Genomic DNA, 19,258 nt, shown 5'->3' with positions numbered 1-19,258 from the left:
TGACGAAAAAATTTAATGCTGTAACACTGTTTTATATGTTTCTCTTTCAATTGTATGTAAAATATATAAGTCTAGCTCTGTCTAATCACAGTTTATGTTTCTTCCTTTTCATTAGCAGCATTACAGCTATTTTGCATCTCTATCACACGTCAATGTTATTGACAACTGAGGCATATGACACTATTTGCAAAAACTATTACATTACACTTTTCATACCCCCTTTAAAAATGTATTCATGATAATGCAGCAATGTACATTGATTGTTGAACTTTTCACATATCAACAAAACAAAACGTTCATTGGAACTGATTTATATCGAAGACGTTGTTTGGTGAATTATTGGTTTTGATTTATTATTATGATAGGTATCTACTATTCGAAAGATTGTTATTGTTAATATTCGGTAAGCGTTTCGCGTATCATACAGGATACTCGCTCCGTTTCCCGCCATTGTAAATAACCTTGAAATGATCTCAACACCTACACTTTCGACGTAACTGTATTGTGTAATGTTTTCGTCGTTTCACCTAATTATAATATATACTACGCACAATTATACGTGAATTTTTGTAAACACGTCTACATGAGTTTGTTTTCATTGCATAAAAATAGTTGACAATGACCGCCAACGGCCAACGCAGATGTTTATAATTCCCGCGCACAACGACATTTGAAATCGAAATTTTACACGCGTATGAACTATGATGACGATTACATAATATATCAAACTATAATAGTTAACTATTATAGCATATTGCATAATATTTATTTTTAAAAACAAAACATACACTGTTCACAATAGATAATGTGCGAGCTATGGCTATGGGCTACGAGATACCTACATAGTACATAAGCTGTCGATTTGAAGTGAGGGTACATTTTCTACACACAGTACAAAGCTACTAGGTATGCGTAGTTCTATATAATTTCCATAACACACGAATAGATTAGAGACACTTTGAGATTTGGGATTTGGCATGGAACATTACTGAGATCAAGCATTAAATGTATAGCTAAGTTTACACAAGTGAAAATACCCTAATTTTGCTCTGACAGACTGCAGATATTAATATTAGGTACCATAAGACTTGATGCTACGATCACTGAAAATATTGGCACTTACTTTGAAAAGAAGTCATATTATTTTTATAAGGAATGAAATAAATAAAATGACCAAATAATCATAATTATTATCCTATATTTATTTGTCTTTTTTCTTATGTTTCGATTTCTTATGCTTCGATTTGTGTTTTTTACTTTTCTTTTTATGCTTTTTATGTTTCACTTCTTTCGCGTCTACCCACGAGTCTGAACTCGAGTCAGAGTCATCTTTTCTCTCCTCTCTACTTCTAAACTTTGGCTTAAAATTTTCGTTGCTTTTTGTTTCTATCCTCTTCTGTAAGTTTACTGGAATTTGAGGACCGTAAACTTCAGGTTCCTCTGTACTTTTATTATCTGCCTCATTTGTTTTATCTGTATCAGCTTTTTTATCTGTACTCTGTGTTGCTTCTTTTTTATCTTCTTTTTCTTTTGGCGCCCTTCGCCATGAATTAATTTCATCAAAGTCAATATTCGCGAATATACCACGAGGAGGTGATGTATTTCGTTCAACATTCTTCGGGGTGTCTATAAAATCTTTATCCGTCTTTTTATCATCTTCATTTTCACTGTCGCTTAAAAATATGGCTTTGTAGAGGTCCATTTTATCGAATTTCTCTATAGTTTCGGTAATTGCTTGCGGCGTTTCTTTATTTTGCATATCTCTTTCCGATTCCTTTAGAAATAGTTCTGCAACCGTCATTCTTTTGTGTGGGGTATTTGGTATTGGTATATTTTCTGGTACTTTTGGCGCTGTTTCTTGAGGTTTATTATTTTCTGTGCTTAATGACTTGGATCCGCTAAATTTAGTCTGTTCTTTAGTAAAACTGTCTTTATCGTGTACTGACGATTCCATATACGAGAAAATGGAGTAGGATACTTTCGGTTTGTCTTCTTTTTGAGGTGCATAACTGAAATAAAATAAAACAATAATTAATATGAATTTAATATCTATCTAGTTATTTGGTCTAGAGTCAGAGCGAGCAAATAGTTATTAAACAGAAATATTAAAATAACATATCTTCTAATAAAATATTGTAACAACTTTAAACAATTTTCACAAACATTTCTCTAAATCCACTTCCCTAATTTAGCAGTTCTAAAGGGAATTTTCAATTTGCCTGTATTACATCAATTTAAAAAAAAAGACGTGTGTAACTCGGGGACTGCCGCGGTAAAGCTATTGCATGCTATGCCTTCAAGCCACACCTCCGCCCGTCGGAGTGGGGAGCGTGAGGTTTTTTCGTTATGGAATTTCTCGATTCGGTCCCCGCGCTCAAGGCCCGCGATAGAAGCTATGCAATAGCTTAAAATATATATTTACCTGCCCCCTCCCAATTCCGGCACATTAAACCGTTTACAAACGATAGCCTCTGGTCTCCAATCAACCTTCCGTCTCGTCATCACACCAAACGCTCCCATTTTGGCTGCCTCCTCCATCTCTGGAGTTGCTAAGCCGTAATTGGTAGAACTTTTCGCGACTGCGCATAGTGGGTTTAATGCTTCGTCGGGTTGTGTTGCGTGTGTGAATCTGATGCATAATAAATTTTGATTAATATTTTATGTTGTAATATCAATTTAAAAGTGCTTAATGATTTAGGATACTCAAATACTCTAAAACAATAGCAACTGAAAAAAAAAATACAATGCAAAAAATAATAATAATTTCTGCTCATTTTTAAATACATTATTTTAGTTATTTTATTTCTTAATGAATACAATATAAAGTTAATTCAAACATCAAATTCCAAAAAGCTAAACATCGTATCGCAGCAATGATATAATTTCATATACAAAAATTTACATTATAAAATAGCTAAACCAAATTTCATATACAAAAACACTATAATACTGCAAATCTATAAAATCAACCCACCTATCGCCCATAACACCAGACAACGGCCTATACAATTTGGCCGCTTGTTCAAACTCGAGCATCTCTCTATCTCTCTCCCACACATTACCCATATCGCCATCTCGCTCCACAACTTTATCTACCAAGTATTTTTCATATCTCGCTTGCTTTTTCGGATCACTAGCAAACGGTTTAAACACTGGTTTTACATTTTTCCCAGAATCTTTTATGGAAATAAAGTCCGGTGTTTCTTCTTTCTTGCCATTGGTTGATACGAAATTGATATTTTTCCCGAATAATTTGTTGATTGTGTCTTGTGTTTGTTCGTTTGTTTTTGTTTGTGTGGGTTGTGGTGTTTCCTTTAGGGGTGGTATTGGTGTTTCTCCGAGGAGCTTACCACGCGCTTCCGCAGATAATTCATGGCGGCCTAGAGCTGAAAATAAAATGTTTATAAGTATGATATTATTGATTTCATTTTTTTGTCACCTTTTACAACAAATTGGAATAAGTACCTAGTTAGTAGCGTCATATGTGTTAGTTTATTTCTTAAAACCATATAAATAAATGAATTATAATCAAACTTTTTTCTTTATAAAACAACATCTCCCCACCGATACCGGTTAATAATTATGTCTGTCTAAATGTAGAACTTTATTCCAGATTATAATATAATGGCTGAATTCATTTCGGTTAGTTTAGGCCGGTTGCAGAGTAAGTGCGTAGCAAAATACGCGTGCGTATGGTCGGTCTAGCTATATGTACGGTTTTATGAATTTCCATACATATGACAAGCGCGACTGACGTACGCACTGATGGTCGGTGAAGCTCTGCAACCTTAAGGATAATATAATAATATAATATAGTAATATAATATACTAACTTATAATAATATAATATACTAACTTTCTTACTAATAATATAAATGCGAAAGTGTTTCTGCTTGTTTGTTTGTCTCTCTTCCACATCGCAAACCTGGTGATTTTATAGTATCGTATATATATGTTTACTTATTAAATAAAACATATACCTTGATCCCTCTGAGGCACGCTAGTTGCCTCAAACCTGGTGCGTCTTACACCAGCAGGGGCAGGTTTATAGTCTCGGGGCAAAACAGGCGGCGGGTATGAGGGCACTGTGGGCAGAGGTTTCTTTGCTTTAACGAAACCTGGTAATACCTGAAATAAATATTTTTATTGGTATATTTTTAATTTAGTTGTTGTGTGTTATGTGGGTAGTTTCATAACATGTTCTTATTTCATAAAGTCATGGTTTCCAGTGAGCGTATTGAGCTATCGATATGTTATGTAAATAAATATGTTATTAAAGGAGAAATGTTTGAATAAAGTATAATTATGTTATTAATGGAATGATGGAAAAGTTAATGTTTGAAATGTGAAGAATTTTGATTTTTTTATACATGATACAAAATACATACATTACACCCCCTCTCTTTAGGTTTCTTCTCTACTTTCTTCTCACTAGCGCCCCCTATCGCAAAATCATAGTGTGACATATCTTCATTTGCGTAAATATCTTCGTCGTCCGCTTCGAACGCTCCCACGCCGAACGCTTGACCGCGGATTGAGACCTAGAATATTTAATTATTAAGTAAAATAAAACAATTTTACTTCATTTTATATTATGTATAAAAGAGTGCTTATGTTTAATTAAAATAAATAAAAGCAATAAGACGACAATTAGGAAGTAAAAATTTGCAAGAGAAAAAGAAGCGTTTTCATTGTGCTATTCGCTATGCAATCGTAATGCCTAACCAAAGATACATAAATATTAACTAATCTAATATATAAAAATCAATGCCACTTTTCGTTGTAATTCCATAACTCGAGAACGGCTGAACCGATTTCGATAATTCTTTTTTTATTATATTCCTTGAAGTACGAGGATGGTTCTTATGTAGAGAAAACGTTAATATGTACCACGGGCGAAGCCGGGGCGGACCGCTAGTATATTAATAAATAATCAAGCATGCTCAAAAAAAACATAGAATATCAGAGGAAATCAATGATTCCAAAAATGTAAAACATGTAAAAAGGGAAGAAAGTATCGTTTTAACCAAGAAGCTTATATCTAATACACTGGAGACCTCAGTATGAACACTAACCTGTCACAAGAAAATATGACCTTGAATGACGCCTGTATGTTCCTTCATCCCTTTCACACCAACTTGCCAAGTTAGGTGTGGAAGGGACAAAAACATACAGGCGTCATTCAAGGTCATACCTTCCCGTGACAAGTCAACGTTCATAGTGCAATCTCCAGTGTATTAGATATAAGCTTCTTGGTTTTAATGTGGAAATTCATGTGGAACATATTTTAACATCAAGTGACTAGTAAACGAAACTTTTTTATTATTTAATAATTCATATCTATAATCATCAAATATCAACCGCACACAAATAACTCAATAATTAAATAAAAATAAATAACTTATCATAAAAAAATGCTTTAAAATTACCTTTTTCCCTTTCTCCTTCATAACCAAATGGCTCCTTGTATCACTACTACCGTATTCACCGACCAAATTGCCCAATACTGAGTGTCTACTCAAGCCACTGTAACCGAGACCAAAACGATCGTTCTTAGGCTGTAGGATATAAGGCTCATAATCATCTGGCGCGAATAGGGCTTCGTATTCGAACTCCGAGTCTGAACTATCTTCTGATTGTTGTTGATTTTCCTGGAAAAATTGTTTGTTTTAAATATACGATGACAATAAATGTGATTCGTTAAAAAAATGGTACATTTACATTTTTATATTTATATTACAAACATTGTTTCATTAACATGAATTAAAGTGAAAATTGCATAAATTAATAGACATTCGCTGTTCAACTTTCCTTAGAAAGTCTACAACACTGATTTAATCAATAATGTACAACACCTATCTCTTAAAAACACATTTTAAAACACAACCTAATTTAACTTTTTTGAAGTGAAACTACTTTAGGCGCGTTGAGAGTAAAATTTCAAGTTCGCGTCATGACAATATATCATGTTATACAGTAAGGCGACGATTTTAGTATATTTGAAATAGTCAAAGAAGTTTCACTTCTGACACGCCACTAAATATCTATTACTATCTCTACCTGTCGCAAATCAGTCGGCATATAACACCCATACACTCTGTGCTGTTTCTTTGCCTTTTTCTTTTCCATTCTAGTTAATCTCTCTCCCGTGCCTTGCCCCTCACGCCAGCCCATAGCCCGTAACATTTTAACAGCGGCCGATTCGTGTACGGGTCGTAATAGTTGCTCTAGTACTGGTTCACCTGTTGAAATGAATGAATGAATGAAAAATTCTTTATTGCACACGAAAATGCAGGATTACAAAATAAGAGCGATACAAGTTATAGTATGTACAGAGGGCAGTCTTATCGCTGTAAGCGATTTCTGCCAGACAACCCGAAAAACCGTAAGGATTACATATTTTATGGTGATGGTGCATTTCATTTAGATATATTTTAATAGAGGTGTTTAGTTTTAAATGTTTTTAGGTCTTGAGAAAACAGTGTTATTACACATAATATATCACATATATTTAGAGATATAAAGAATCAGAATTAGATCATGAAGTGCAAAGAAAATTGAATATCTAAGTATTATTTTTCAAATTACTTTTTATTCTATTAAATATATACAATAGATTATTCACCTTAAATGAATGAGTTAAAGAGGTAAAATAAATGAGGGTAGTTTGTTTTCAATGCACTATGTTGTTAACACAAATCACATACACATTAAGAATCTAATGTAACACCTGTACTATGACAGTAACATTATATAATAATTAATTAAAATTTAAAACTAGCTGCGCCCCGCGGTTTCACCCGCGTGGATCCGATCTTGTTGGTTTTAGCATGATGATATAAAGCCTATAGCCTTCCTCGATAAATGGGCTATCTAACACCAAAAGATTTTTTTTTTAAATTGGACCAGCAGTTCCTGAGATTAGCCTGTTCAAACAAACAAACTTTTCAGCTTTATAATAATAAAAGTATAGATTAAATATACCTGGTATGGGACCATCATGGTATCTATTCTGTCTGGTTCTCTTCTGGCCAGAAAACTCTCCCTGTGTCAGCATTTGTTTTGGAGCAATACCAAATTCACTTCTGTCCTCTTCATCCATAAAGTCTTCTGGTCTTTGACTCTATAATTGTAAAAAAACATTTTTATTAACTTTAATATGTTTTATTGCCTTACAAACTAGTGGTAAATTGGTATAACTATGTTACGACAGTTAAAAAGTGCTTATAGGAGAAGTCTCATTGAATAAAAAAAGGTTTGAATTTGAGTTTATTCAATTAAAAACATATTAGAGGTGGAATCCAAAATAGTCTGAGTAGTTTTTAAGATATTTATTACACTATTGACTATACAGTTCAAATTACAAATGATTTTTTTGAAAGCTATTGACAAAATTAGGCAATCATAAAATTAAGAAATATATCATCACTACATAGTATAAAACAAAGTCGCTTTCTCTGTCCCTATGTCCCTTTGTATGCTTAAATGTTTAAAACTACGCAACGGATTTTAATGCGGTTTTTTTTAATAGATAGAGTGATTGAAGAGGATGGTTTTAGTATGTAATTTATTACGTTTTGGACAAAGCGGGCGCAGCCGCGGGCGGTAAGCTAGTCATCAATAAAGTAACAATTAACAAAGAGCAAATAAATAATCAATAATACTTACAGAACGCTGTGCTTTTTCAGCTCTAGAGCTTTTAAAAGTGGCCGGAGTCCATCCTTCAGGAGTACCCACTGTGTTACCATAACCAGCAGAGAAGCCCCCAGTGAAGGCACCATGGAACCTACGCCTTCCATGATCGTCGACTGCATATTGGTCAGTTGGTTGTTGGTATTTGCGCTTTGATGGTATTTCATCTATTGGCAGAGGTAAAATGAAAGTAATATGTTGAAAAGATGAAGAATTGAGTGTTATTATTCTTTAAGATTATTTATCTTACTGTAATCCCTACCTACTCACCTATTCAGATATAGGTAGACTATTCTCATATAATTTAGTAGGTCCATTCATAATAAACTGAATATTATATTATTAAAAACTAATGTTCAAGATGATAATATTGATTCTTCATCAACTTCAACATCTTTTAATAACTTTAAAATGTGAAAATTAGTGAAGATATCATTTCTCACATAGCAGCTTGCCGGATCTTGATGAAATTTGCCCATTAATCTAAAACAGCTATATAATACAGTTAATATTTTAATAATTGTACCACTTTTTTTTTTCTTTTTTATTCTAAACTAGCTTCCGCCCGCAACTCCGTCCGCGCGGAAAAATTAAGAAATATTACGATTTTTTTTTCTACGTATTTTTCCGGGATAAAAAGTATCCTATTTTATGCCCAGGATAATAAGGTATAATTAATTAACCAAGTTCTAGAAATCGAACCGTTAGTTTTCACATGATGCCTGAACATACAGACAGACAGACAGACAGACAAAAATTTTTTTAATCACATATTTGGGCTTGATATCGATCCAGTAACACCCCCTGTTATTTATTTTTTCAATATTTTCAATGTACAGAATTGACCCTTCTACAGATTTATTATATGTATAGATAGGGAAGCGCTTGACCACCCTGGCCTGATGGAAAGCTAAGATGCGGTCTAAGATGGTACGCGCTTCCCTAGTAGGTACCAGTTCACTCTTCGCTTGAAGACCCCCATATTTAACTCGTCGGGAATACAGATTCAGGAAGCACGTTCCAGTCCCTTGCGATTCGAATGAAGAATGTGGATGTGGAACATGACTGATTATCTGGCCTTAACTTGTGTAGTAATGAATTATTGCAGTTTAATTGGATATGAAATGTAGTATAATACGGTAATAAAACAAACCTTCTTCATATGGTTCGAGTGGAGTGCCATACCGGATTATATTTTCATCTTCACTGTCCGAATCACTCATCTTGTTCTACTTTCTAATTATGGGTAAAGTTTATAAAACTATTCTCAAGAATAAAATGTTAATAAATCATATTTTAATTGGGAAATTCATTAAATTATTTAAAATTATAATATTTAAAACTCAAAGCCAGCTTAACTCAAAACATGTTTTCATTCGTTGTCACTTGTCACTGTCACTGTCAAGTGTCATCAACCGTAATGTCATGTGCTTTTTTTTAAGATTAAATGGCCTGGGTTACAAGAACAAGACACAAGACCTAATATAAAATATATAAAAATACACAGAAAAATAAAACGATTTTTCATTCATCGTCCATCAGTTTATTTAATACTTAAATGTTAAAATGCATAAACAAAAATTGTATACCATTATTCACAACCATAAATAAAATTTTGTATTGTTGGCGCTTACAAAATTCTTGATTTTACGAAGCTTGGAGTACAGATTCATACAACCTAATATCACAGAAAAAAAAAGTATTCAGAACGTAAAAAAATTATCTTATCGCACCCAACGCAATGACTTTTTCATCTAGCAACATATCTTCTATTACATGTTGTAACTTGCCAGCCGTGCGAAATTTATCATCTCCGTTCAGACAGCTATGCAGGAGCCTATCAAAATGTGGCCTTGTGTCGTTTATAACCTTGGGTATAGGATAAAGAAATGGGTTTTCATCACCAGCTAGGACGTAGCAGGCAGCCCATATATTATGATCACTGAGATGATGTCTGCACATATTCTCAATAGAAAAAGTGAAGCCAGGTCCTAAAACTTCTCTGCTGTAGCGTTGGTACCAATCTGGCAGGTCTTTCTTTGGTGATATGTTCTTATCAAGTATGACTACATCTTCTAGATCTACAAAGCTAACCTCATCCTTTTCATTTGCCACTATATTGTCTAGAGACCAGTCCATTAGGTAGAAACGGAATCTGCAAAGTACATGCTTACTTAAAACCTTGATTAAAACATATTATTTTTTTAAATATTTAAAACATTATGGGCGCTTTCAATTTATGTGTTTTGTTCATTTAGCGCCCCATGATGACTATTTCAGTTAAAAACTTATTTCCACTATTCTGAATAAAGTAATAATTTTTGTACTATGTATAACTAAATAATTGTTAAAGCCATTACTTATCATGCTTAAAGGTGAAATCCATAGCAGCACTAATAATTTTTTGAGCATATTTCAATTTCTTGAGCCAAGGGATATGAGTAAGGGCTGATAAAGATTCTCCCTCATATGCCACCACTTCGAGACGACCACACACACCCCCATAGGCAGGCACAGGCCACCCTTTAGTTTTAGGGAGCACCTGAAAAGTAATTAATGACCTTTTCATTAATGTTTAATTACAACAAGCATTATGCACTTACATATTAAAGACGTAACTAACAAAAAAAGCCCAAACAAACTATAGCTTGACCGCAAGGGATGAAAGAGCACGAGTTAGAAGTTAGAAAAAAACGTAACGGTTGACACTCTCCCTCGCCTCGCTGCGCCGATACTTAAAACGCGGTAAGGTGGTTGCAGAAAACCTATAAGACAATTTTACTTAACATTTACATTTTAAAATAGATAACAGAAATTATGAAATTTACCTGTAATAAAATGGGTTCTGGGTTAATATTCAACATTGTCCAGATATTAATCATTTCAGATTTATAGTTTCCATTACGATTGTTCAACAGTGGATGCAACAAGTCATAAATACTATATGCATATGGACACAAAACTATGCCTTTCCTTGGTTCTGTATCCGGCCAAGATAGATTATACTGAACTATATCAATAACTTTTTGGTCAATGTTTGATATATTCAATAAGGCTTTGACGTTACAACTTTCACTGAGATTCATAAGTTTGCAGATCTTCTCGTCAAATTCACGAAATTCCCAATCGTGTGCGAGCTTCTTTAACACGACTCTTCGATTTGACTTCGTGTAGCCATAGAAAATGTTCCTTACATTAAACATACTCGACCAATGCGTACTGTCCAGTATTATTTGATTGGAATAAAGTTCTGGACACACTGTTACACCATAACATGCTGGGCAACGATCCAAATTAGTTATTTGCATTATCTGGGGCCCTTTGAAGTTACCAAACAGCAATACACTCCCATAGAATGATGCGATAAACACTATTCCAACAACTATAACGCGTTTACAAAATCTACGTCGTAGAATCATTTTCTTAAATATAAATTCACTCATTTTTTAATGGATTTATCGTATTGTTTTAAATTAAACTTTACATTTTAGTAATTATAAAATAAAACATAAATAAACGATCAGCATTCAGCATTGTATTTTTAATAATTTTCCCGATAATTTATGAATGTCAACATGAAAATTGACATTTTCGTTCAATAATCAAGCGATCAATAACTTTTATAAGTTTATAAATGGAAGGAATGGATGTTTAAAATCGTAAATTAATGTTAGAAAATATTATCAATGTTAAGTAACATCTGTCTTTTGTATCATTAGCAGTATTTTAGTTAAGTGTACGTATTTAAATTTTAAAACCTAGACTCGTGTTAGTATGATCAATGTCAGCTGTCAATTCAATACCTAATTTTCAAACAACTGTGAAACTGTCATGAATTGTCAATTAACTTGTTTTGCGAGAGCTTTTGTGTGAATATTTTGTGATTGTTTTGCTATTTTTCAAGGAAATGTGATTCCATGTGATAAATTAGCAAGCACAGTGTAATTTGATATTTAATACGTTTAAATGAAATCCGGTTCGCTCGTGGAGACTTAATAAATCGATAATTATATTTGACTAAGTTTTGACTGTGTTCTGATGTTATGATAAAATGGGTTTTATTTCGTATTTTGTGGATAACTACACTGCAAGTTTTTACGATATGATTGGTAAGTGTTTCTCTTAATATAAAATATAGTTCCTAGTCGATTGTATTGTAGGTTGCTTTTATAAATATATTTTAATTTATTGTGATTCATCTCACATTTTGTTCTCGTTTTATTCTAATTATTGCGTCATTATATTTCGAAGAACATCTGATAATTAAACAAGGTGAATATATAAATAATATAATTGCTTAAATATCTTTTAAAGACACATTTTTCTTAAGTACCTACCTAGTGAATGAAGTTTCTTATTAGAATATTCTTTATTTATACATACTAAAATATTGCACAATGCCAAAGAAAGACTCTTTCTAATAAAGAAGAAATTAAAACTGAACGACCGAGCTAGTAGATACAAATTGTTTTGTTCCCTTAGTATTACGTAAAAACTTTCAAGATAAGATTTATAAAGAAGTTATTATATCAGTGTGATTTCAAAATTGCATTAATTGTAAAGAATGATAAGTTATGAGGTTAAAAATAATAACTGTATTGAGAATATAAGGCTTTATTAAGTATCTTTCTTCTGATTGTAGTTTTATATAGATTTATCTTTGATCAGATAAGGCTGATTTGATATAAATTTTTAGTGTCAATCATGTTACCTTGAAACCTTTTTAAAAGAATAACTTTGAAGAATACCAATGATAATATAATGATTTAAAAATTTGTAGGTATAGATACATATCCAATCACTTGCAAAATTTTAAATATATAAACTCACAAGAGATGGTGCAGGATCGAGTCAATTAGAGGCTCTTATTGTTGGAGGCCAAGGCTCTCTTTTGGTCCCTGCGCCACTCTGTAGTAAGTAGTAGTAATCTCACAAGTACTTCTATATGCTATAAAAATTGCTTTTGTGTTGAACGGTCTATTTATTAAGGGAGCATACAGGCTGTACATATATACATAACTAGCTGCTCTGCGCGGTTTCACCCCCGTGGCTCCACTCCTGTTGGTCGTAGTGTAATGATATATAGCCTATAGCCTTCCTTGATAAATGAGCTATCTAACACTGAAAGAATTTTTCAAATCAGACTAGTAGTTCCCGAGATTAGCGCGTTCAAACAAACAAACTCTTCAGCTTTATAATATTAGTATAGATATGTACAACATGTGTGGAACCATGTGTGTAAGTCTACTTCAATTAATATAATATAACTTTTTACTTTATGTTGTTATTAAGATTGTTATAATTAATTATTATCATTTAAATTGTGGAACTTTTGAAGAAGGAAAAATCTGTGCGCGGCTTTGCATGCTTTGTAGGAAACTCAACAATTTACACTAAAAAAAAACTTCAACAAAATCCATTGTGTAGTTTAAAAGATCTAACCATACCATACAGATAGACAGCAACAGCGACTTAATTTTATACTTTGTAGAGATTAGAAATATTACAATGTTTTTTAAATAATCACATTTTTATGGCTTCCTTACATTAGACGTTAAAGTAACTCCATGTATGTATGTGTATAATATGTATGTACCTAATATGGGAACCCGGATCACATATAGTCAAGTATCTCTGGTATCGCCATGGTAAGGCGAAAGACACAATTGCGAATGCCACGGCATTTTATAAATTACATTAATGTTTTAAATAAAATCTTAGGTTATTTACATCATTAACATTATTAACATCCAGCTATGACCTTCAGTTGCCATTTTAGCCAGCTATGTCTCTAATAAAATAATAAAAACATGTCGTGTTACATGCTTATTATTGTATATTTTTATTAGTTATAAAAAAAATAATTTGATGAAAATTCCGATTTCTTATCAGTAGGTACCCAGATTTAATAAATTTAACAAATGTAATTGAAAGAAGATAGTTTTTTATAGTTTTAACTTTTAAGCATACATGGGGATTTGGGGCCTTGGTTTAATATTATGTGATTTCGTAAGAAATTTATTAATTACTTTTTAAAACTAATTTATATTACGTAAAGGTCGAAATTAATGGTCGACCATACATAAGCTGTACTATATCGTGTAGGTTTAAATATTTACATACATAATAAAATCTTAAATTGTAGGTATTTACACAATTAATGATTATTAAACAATTAACTTAGTACCTACTTAATAATTCGCTCACTTATCTAAACGCAAGTGCCATTTACGGCATATATGACTACTCGGCAGTTAGGTATATACCTTTATAAATTTATGTTTCATACATCGATATAGCATGTTCTACAAGTGTATATTTTTAACCAACATTAAAAAATGAAGAAGTAATTAGTACTTTCCCTTGAATCTGTTAAAAAAAAACTTCTAAGCCAACGTAGGTAATCAAAATATACAGCCGTTTGTTGCAAATTTTCGACATTCGCAATGGAATCAAAACCTACAGGGTACTTCCCGAGAACTCAGAATCTTTAAATTTGGAACGAAACGACGTTTTATAGCACAGATAAAGGAAAAATTTCGAAAAGCATAAATTTAAATTTACAACATGTAATAAAAAAAGGTTTTCTGCGGAACCCTCGGTGCGCGAGTCCGACTCCTTCTTGTCCGGATTTTTTTTTAAATTAATGTCAGAGAATAATAACTAATAGCTAGCTATCAATGCCAATGTATACATAGACTCGCGTTAAACACGTATACCTAATATAAAAAAAGTTTGGAAAATCCAAAAGTGCACGCCTCATAATCTCATCCTTTACAATCAAATTGATTATTTATAAAGGTGTATATAATATAAGTATGTAGATACACTTGTTCTCATGTGCCAATGCTCTTGTACTGTCTCAAAACAGTTGCAAAGTAAAGAAAGCGGTACCGTAATAATTGAGCTATTTTTCTTGTGGCCCCACCTAGATGTGAAACTGCGCAGGTTTAAGGGACTGACAACCAACTTATTTTTTTAAACCTTGGCTTATAGTATAAAGAATCGAGTTTATAATGGTGAATTTTGACTTTTGAGTACACTATAAATATAAAAAAAAAAATAAAGAATATGTATAGATATACTAAAATTATGGAGAACAGTCGATATTTTTTTTTGTTTATTTAATAACAATTAAACCACATCGAATCAGACCCAGAAAAATGAAAGGGTTCTATTCCTGAGCATACTCAAGCGTAAGAGAAAAAAAAAGACTCGATTAGTAAAGTATTTCGGTCGCTATCGTGTTAACAAGAAAATCCTCCGCACATACAGACACACGGACGTCCAAGACAGAACTTTTTTAAACTGTTTTTTAACTAGTTTAAATAACAAAAATGACATCAAAAGTATCATGAATGTTAAAAATAGTGTTTTTTCTTAATATGTGTGTGTATGTATTATCTTACAAGTGCAATGTATGATACATAAAGACATTTTAAGTTTGAAAAATCAGATGTTTTGCGCGAAGTGACAGTAGTACCCACCTCAACGCTTCGCTTATGAGGCGTGCAATAAAGTCATCTAAGTTCTACGGTTTATATGAGGGTATTAATGGGTAGTAACTATTTAGTAATCTGGGAGAAATGGGAATGGCGACAATCCACTAATGAATTACTAACTAAATACTTTACTCGTAAAATTGTGATTACTAAGTAATACGTAGGTAGTGCCTATCCCAAATGTTTATATAAAAACACGTTTAATCCAACTATTAATATGCCCAATAATCAAGTGCGTCACAAGTTGCAAGACGTACAGAAAACCTAGAATATTCTCACCAAGAACACATTATAGCTTATTGTTTTTATTATCACCGCCTTGTGTGGTACACGTCGTTATCAATTTTAACTGCTATGTGTTATTACGTACTTTCGATTCAGATATTGTAGTGTGGTAAAAACTTACAGTAGCTAAAGTCGCAAATGACTGTATTACTCGCGTCATAGGTATAATAATTATGATAATTAAATATGATACAATCAGTATCATTTCATGCGAGTAGATAGAATCCCTACTTATTATATAATGTTATTTAAATGCGAAAGTAACTCTGTCTGTCTGTCTGTCTGTTACGCTTTCCCGCTAAAACCTCTCAACCGATTTTGATGAAATTTGGTACAGACAATCTTTAGACCCTGAGAAAGAACATAGGCTACCTTTTATTGCGAAATATGTACCACGGGCGAAGCAATTTTTACAATTTTTTTCAATTTCCTTTCGGCATTTCTTGTATATCTTTTTCGTTTGAAATATTACTTGCCATGCCCCAAATGAGATGTAGGTAGGTACATATATAACTAGCTTCCGCCCACGACTTTGTACGTGCATCCTCGTTTTTCCCCGTTCCCGCAAGAATTTCGGGAAATCCTTTCTTAGGGGACGCCTACGTTATGACATCTACCTGCATGCCAAATTTCAGCCCGATACGTCCAGTGGTTTGGGCTGTGCGTTGATAGATCACTAATCAGTCACCTTTGAGTTTTATATATTATATAGATTAATAATTATATTATTAAGCTGAAGTTTGTTTAATTGAACGCGCTGATCATAGGAACCACTCTTCCAGGATATGTATACTTTTAGATTACCATCTATAGAGAAAGGCTATTATAGGCTAAATATCATCACAAGACCAATAGGAGTCAGACCATGCGGGTAAAACCGCGTGGCACAGCTTATCCATAATATTATAATAATAAAATATACAGTATTTGAAAAGATAAATCAAAGGTAATTGTAACATAAACTAGCGGTCCGCACCGGCTTCGCCCGTGGTACATATTCACGTTTTCTCGACATAAGAACCATCCTCGTACTTCAAGGAATATAATAAAAAAGAATTAAAGAAATCGGTTCAGCTGTTCTTAAGTTATGCGCTTACCAACACATTTTGGGATTCATTTTTATATTATAATTTATAAGATAACTATACATCTATACATATTTCCTGAAACGATCTCGATATCCTTGAAATTAAGTTTTTAATTATCGGATAAAGGTTTTAAATAGTAATGCAATAAAACGATGGTGATTGGTGATGGTTATTTTAATTGTAAACACAATTCTTTTTATTTTTAAACTTTTTTTAAATACAAAGTGAAGTCTTAATAAACGTTGCATACGGTTGTGCTTGTCTTGATTCAAAATTATGTAAACAAAAAAAAAGAGGATTATGAAGTAGCAACCTCATTTTGTTTTTTTTTTAATTTCATTTTTATTTCTAACCCGCTCCTCGGGTCTTAGTATTTTTAGTCAGTAAGTAATTGTAGTGTTTATATGTAATCGTATCCGTTTTTTTTTTAAATAATACTGTATAATTTATTTAAGTACATATATATTTAGAGTTCAGCGACTACCCTCTTCATTAATTATATTTACATTGTCTGTATATCGTTAGCATACATTTAAAAGCATCTACATAATATTGAATATAAAATAGAATAATAATTATAGAAACGATATAAAATGTAAATCGCGTACATTGTCCGATTTCGTATGAACATAATATTATAACAACAAATCCCGATTTCGCCGATGTTGACGCTTGATAAAATAAATAAATATATATATTATATGTATATTTGTATAACCTATGATACTCGGTGAAAATGTAAAAAGTAAAAACAAACAAATTATTTTATGAAAAAAATTAATAACGACGATCCTGAGTACGGAGGTACTAACCACTTCAGATTGAAACTTTCGGGTTTTGGAACATTCTTTTTCTGTTTAATAACAGTAAGAGAATGTATATCTGAGGACAACATTTTTAAGGATTTTATACGCATAATTAAACATGTTGTCTACCAAAAAAATATGATAAATGTTAAAAGTAAATTACGTAAATTAAGTAAATGAATTCTTTCTCTTGACTATATTAAAATTTAAAACTAATTTTAATTTGAATATTGTGCTAAAATATCTGAGATCTGAAATAGAATCATGATTATTAAGAGTAAGATTACATATAGATATTATGTAATTTACTAGTTAGGATATTACTGTAGTACTGGATGGATGTTATGACTAGATGAATATCTTAGATATAGAATATATAACAGTGCATTTACATTAAACGAGCGAATGCTCATTCTTACCCCACTATGTCAAATTATTTTAGTGTAAACAGTTGTAGAGCATTCTTAGTGCGTTCGAAAAGATCATATGCAAATACGAGTTTTTCGTTATAATCGATCACGAAAGACTGCTCTAGTTCTAGCTCTATGTCCGTTTGATGTAAATGCACCGTAAGTCGAGCAAACCAGCCTCGACAGGTGTAGTGCAGGATGCGTTAATGTAGATACATCTGCTTACCTTATATGGTGTTTTAAATGTCAGTATCTTGGAAAAATATGTTGAATGAAATTTTTTGCAGTAATATTTTACATGAATTGGAGGGATAGGAGCTATAATTTCATGGGTAGTTGATGATGTGCGTCGTCGATATCAAGGATACAAGGAATACTTTGGAACAATTAAATGTTAATTAATCCTATGCATAAAAGACTTAGTGTGAAGTAGACGAGGTAGGTACATTAAATCAAAATATGATTTATTTTCGTCGATTTTAAAATCGTATTCTTTTTGAAGTGAAACTTCTTAAGGCGCGTTAAGATTAAAATTTCAAGGTCGTGTCATGGCAATACCGTCACGTCATGGGGTAAGTATCTTTGAATCTTGCCAAAGAAGTTTCACTTCTGACACGTATGCTCGGCACACATGCTCTTTTTTCAATAACCTAAAATCTAATAAAATACTCAAATTATCCCTTTGTAATAAAGTCATGGTCTCTTCTACGAACTGGGTCGTCGAAAGATTAAGTTCATGGTTAATTCGTTGAGTATCTTTAGGCCAACATTGTGACGTCATTATCGTCTACCTCAGTTGTGTTGCTAAGTGCAAACTGCAAATATAATGAATCCATAAATAAGGCAGTGTAATAAGTAGTCTAGGTTTAATATACGAGGCAGGTTGTCGGTTGATATTTTTACTTTTTCTTTGGGAGCCGCGCATTATCTTGTCGTTATAATTACATTGTTGATGGTCTGAATTATGACAGAGAATAAGGGTACAAATATGCTTATATTACAGGAGATACAGATGGGCTAGATGATAAATTCGAGCCGGATTCGATGGATGGTGCGTGTTTATATAATATAATCTATGTCATAATTCTAACTCAAGCCATCAACATTGTAATTATAACGACAAGATAAGCGCAGTTCCCAAAGAAAAAGTAAAAATATCAACCACAACCTGACTTGTATATTATCGTCCTCGACTAGGTACTTAGTACATAGATGGATACATGGATTTTTCAATACATTATGTTTGCCCTTAGCTTAGTGAGATTCGAAAACAAAGCAAGGGTTCGTTTCAGGAATTATTTAGACATACTAATCACTATCAATGAGGTATTGGTTTGCGTAAGTGTACAATGTACATACATATTATATTCTAAACCCAATCTATACTTACTAAATATTATAAAGCTGAAGAGTTTGTTTGTTTGTTGGAACGCGCTAATCTCGGGAACTACTGGTTTGATTTGAAAAATTATTTC

At 32.5% G+C, this 19,258-nt stretch overlaps 3 protein-coding genes across 3 annotated transcripts in view; 1 reads left to right on the top strand and 2 right to left on the bottom strand.

Moving 5' to 3' along the window:
- Nucleotides 1-1,178: 1,178 nt before the first annotated feature.
- On the bottom strand, nucleotides 1,179-9,071 carry LOC123701796 (G patch domain-containing protein 1 homolog). The gene is made up of 10 exons (XM_045649355.1): nucleotides 8,846-9,071; nucleotides 7,669-7,859; nucleotides 6,985-7,123; nucleotides 6,061-6,242; nucleotides 5,430-5,651; nucleotides 4,389-4,541; nucleotides 3,981-4,128; nucleotides 2,975-3,386; nucleotides 2,423-2,629; nucleotides 1,179-2,009 (listed from the first exon to the last, which is right to left on the bottom strand). The coding sequence occupies exons 1-10, from the start codon at nucleotides 8,913-8,915 to the stop codon at nucleotides 1,202-1,204; spliced, it is 2,532 nt and encodes an 843-aa protein (XP_045505311.1). The 5' UTR covers nucleotides 8,916-9,071; the 3' UTR covers nucleotides 1,179-1,201.
- Nucleotides 9,072-9,218: 147 nt separating this feature from the next.
- LOC123701867 (divergent protein kinase domain 2A) lies at nucleotides 9,219-11,211 on the bottom strand. Its single transcript, XM_045649450.1, has 3 exons — nucleotides 10,521-11,211; nucleotides 10,053-10,234; nucleotides 9,219-9,847 (listed from the first exon to the last, which is right to left on the bottom strand). Exons 1-3 carry the CDS (start codon nucleotides 11,133-11,135, stop codon nucleotides 9,412-9,414), a joined length of 1,233 nt encoding a protein of 410 aa, XP_045505406.1. The 5' UTR covers nucleotides 11,136-11,211; the 3' UTR covers nucleotides 9,219-9,411.
- Nucleotides 11,212-11,518: 307 nt separating this feature from the next.
- LOC123701694 (transmembrane protein 68) overlaps nucleotides 11,519-19,258 on the top strand; it is a 28,335-nt gene continuing 20,595 nt past the window's right edge. Inside the window, exon 1 of the mRNA XM_045649197.1 lies at nucleotides 11,519-11,801. Within this exon, the coding sequence (XP_045505153.1) occupies nucleotides 11,744-11,801 (58 nt within the window). The 5' untranslated portion in view covers nucleotides 11,519-11,743. The remainder of the gene's footprint in view (nucleotides 11,802-19,258) is intronic.

This window comes from Colias croceus, chromosome 22, assembly GCF_905220415.1.
Source record: "Colias croceus chromosome 22, ilColCroc2.1".
NCBI lineage: Eukaryota > Metazoa > Arthropoda > Insecta > Lepidoptera > Pieridae > Colias > Colias croceus.
The sequence above is the reverse complement of the archived record's forward strand: the minus strand, read 5'-3'. Positions and strand labels throughout refer to the sequence as shown.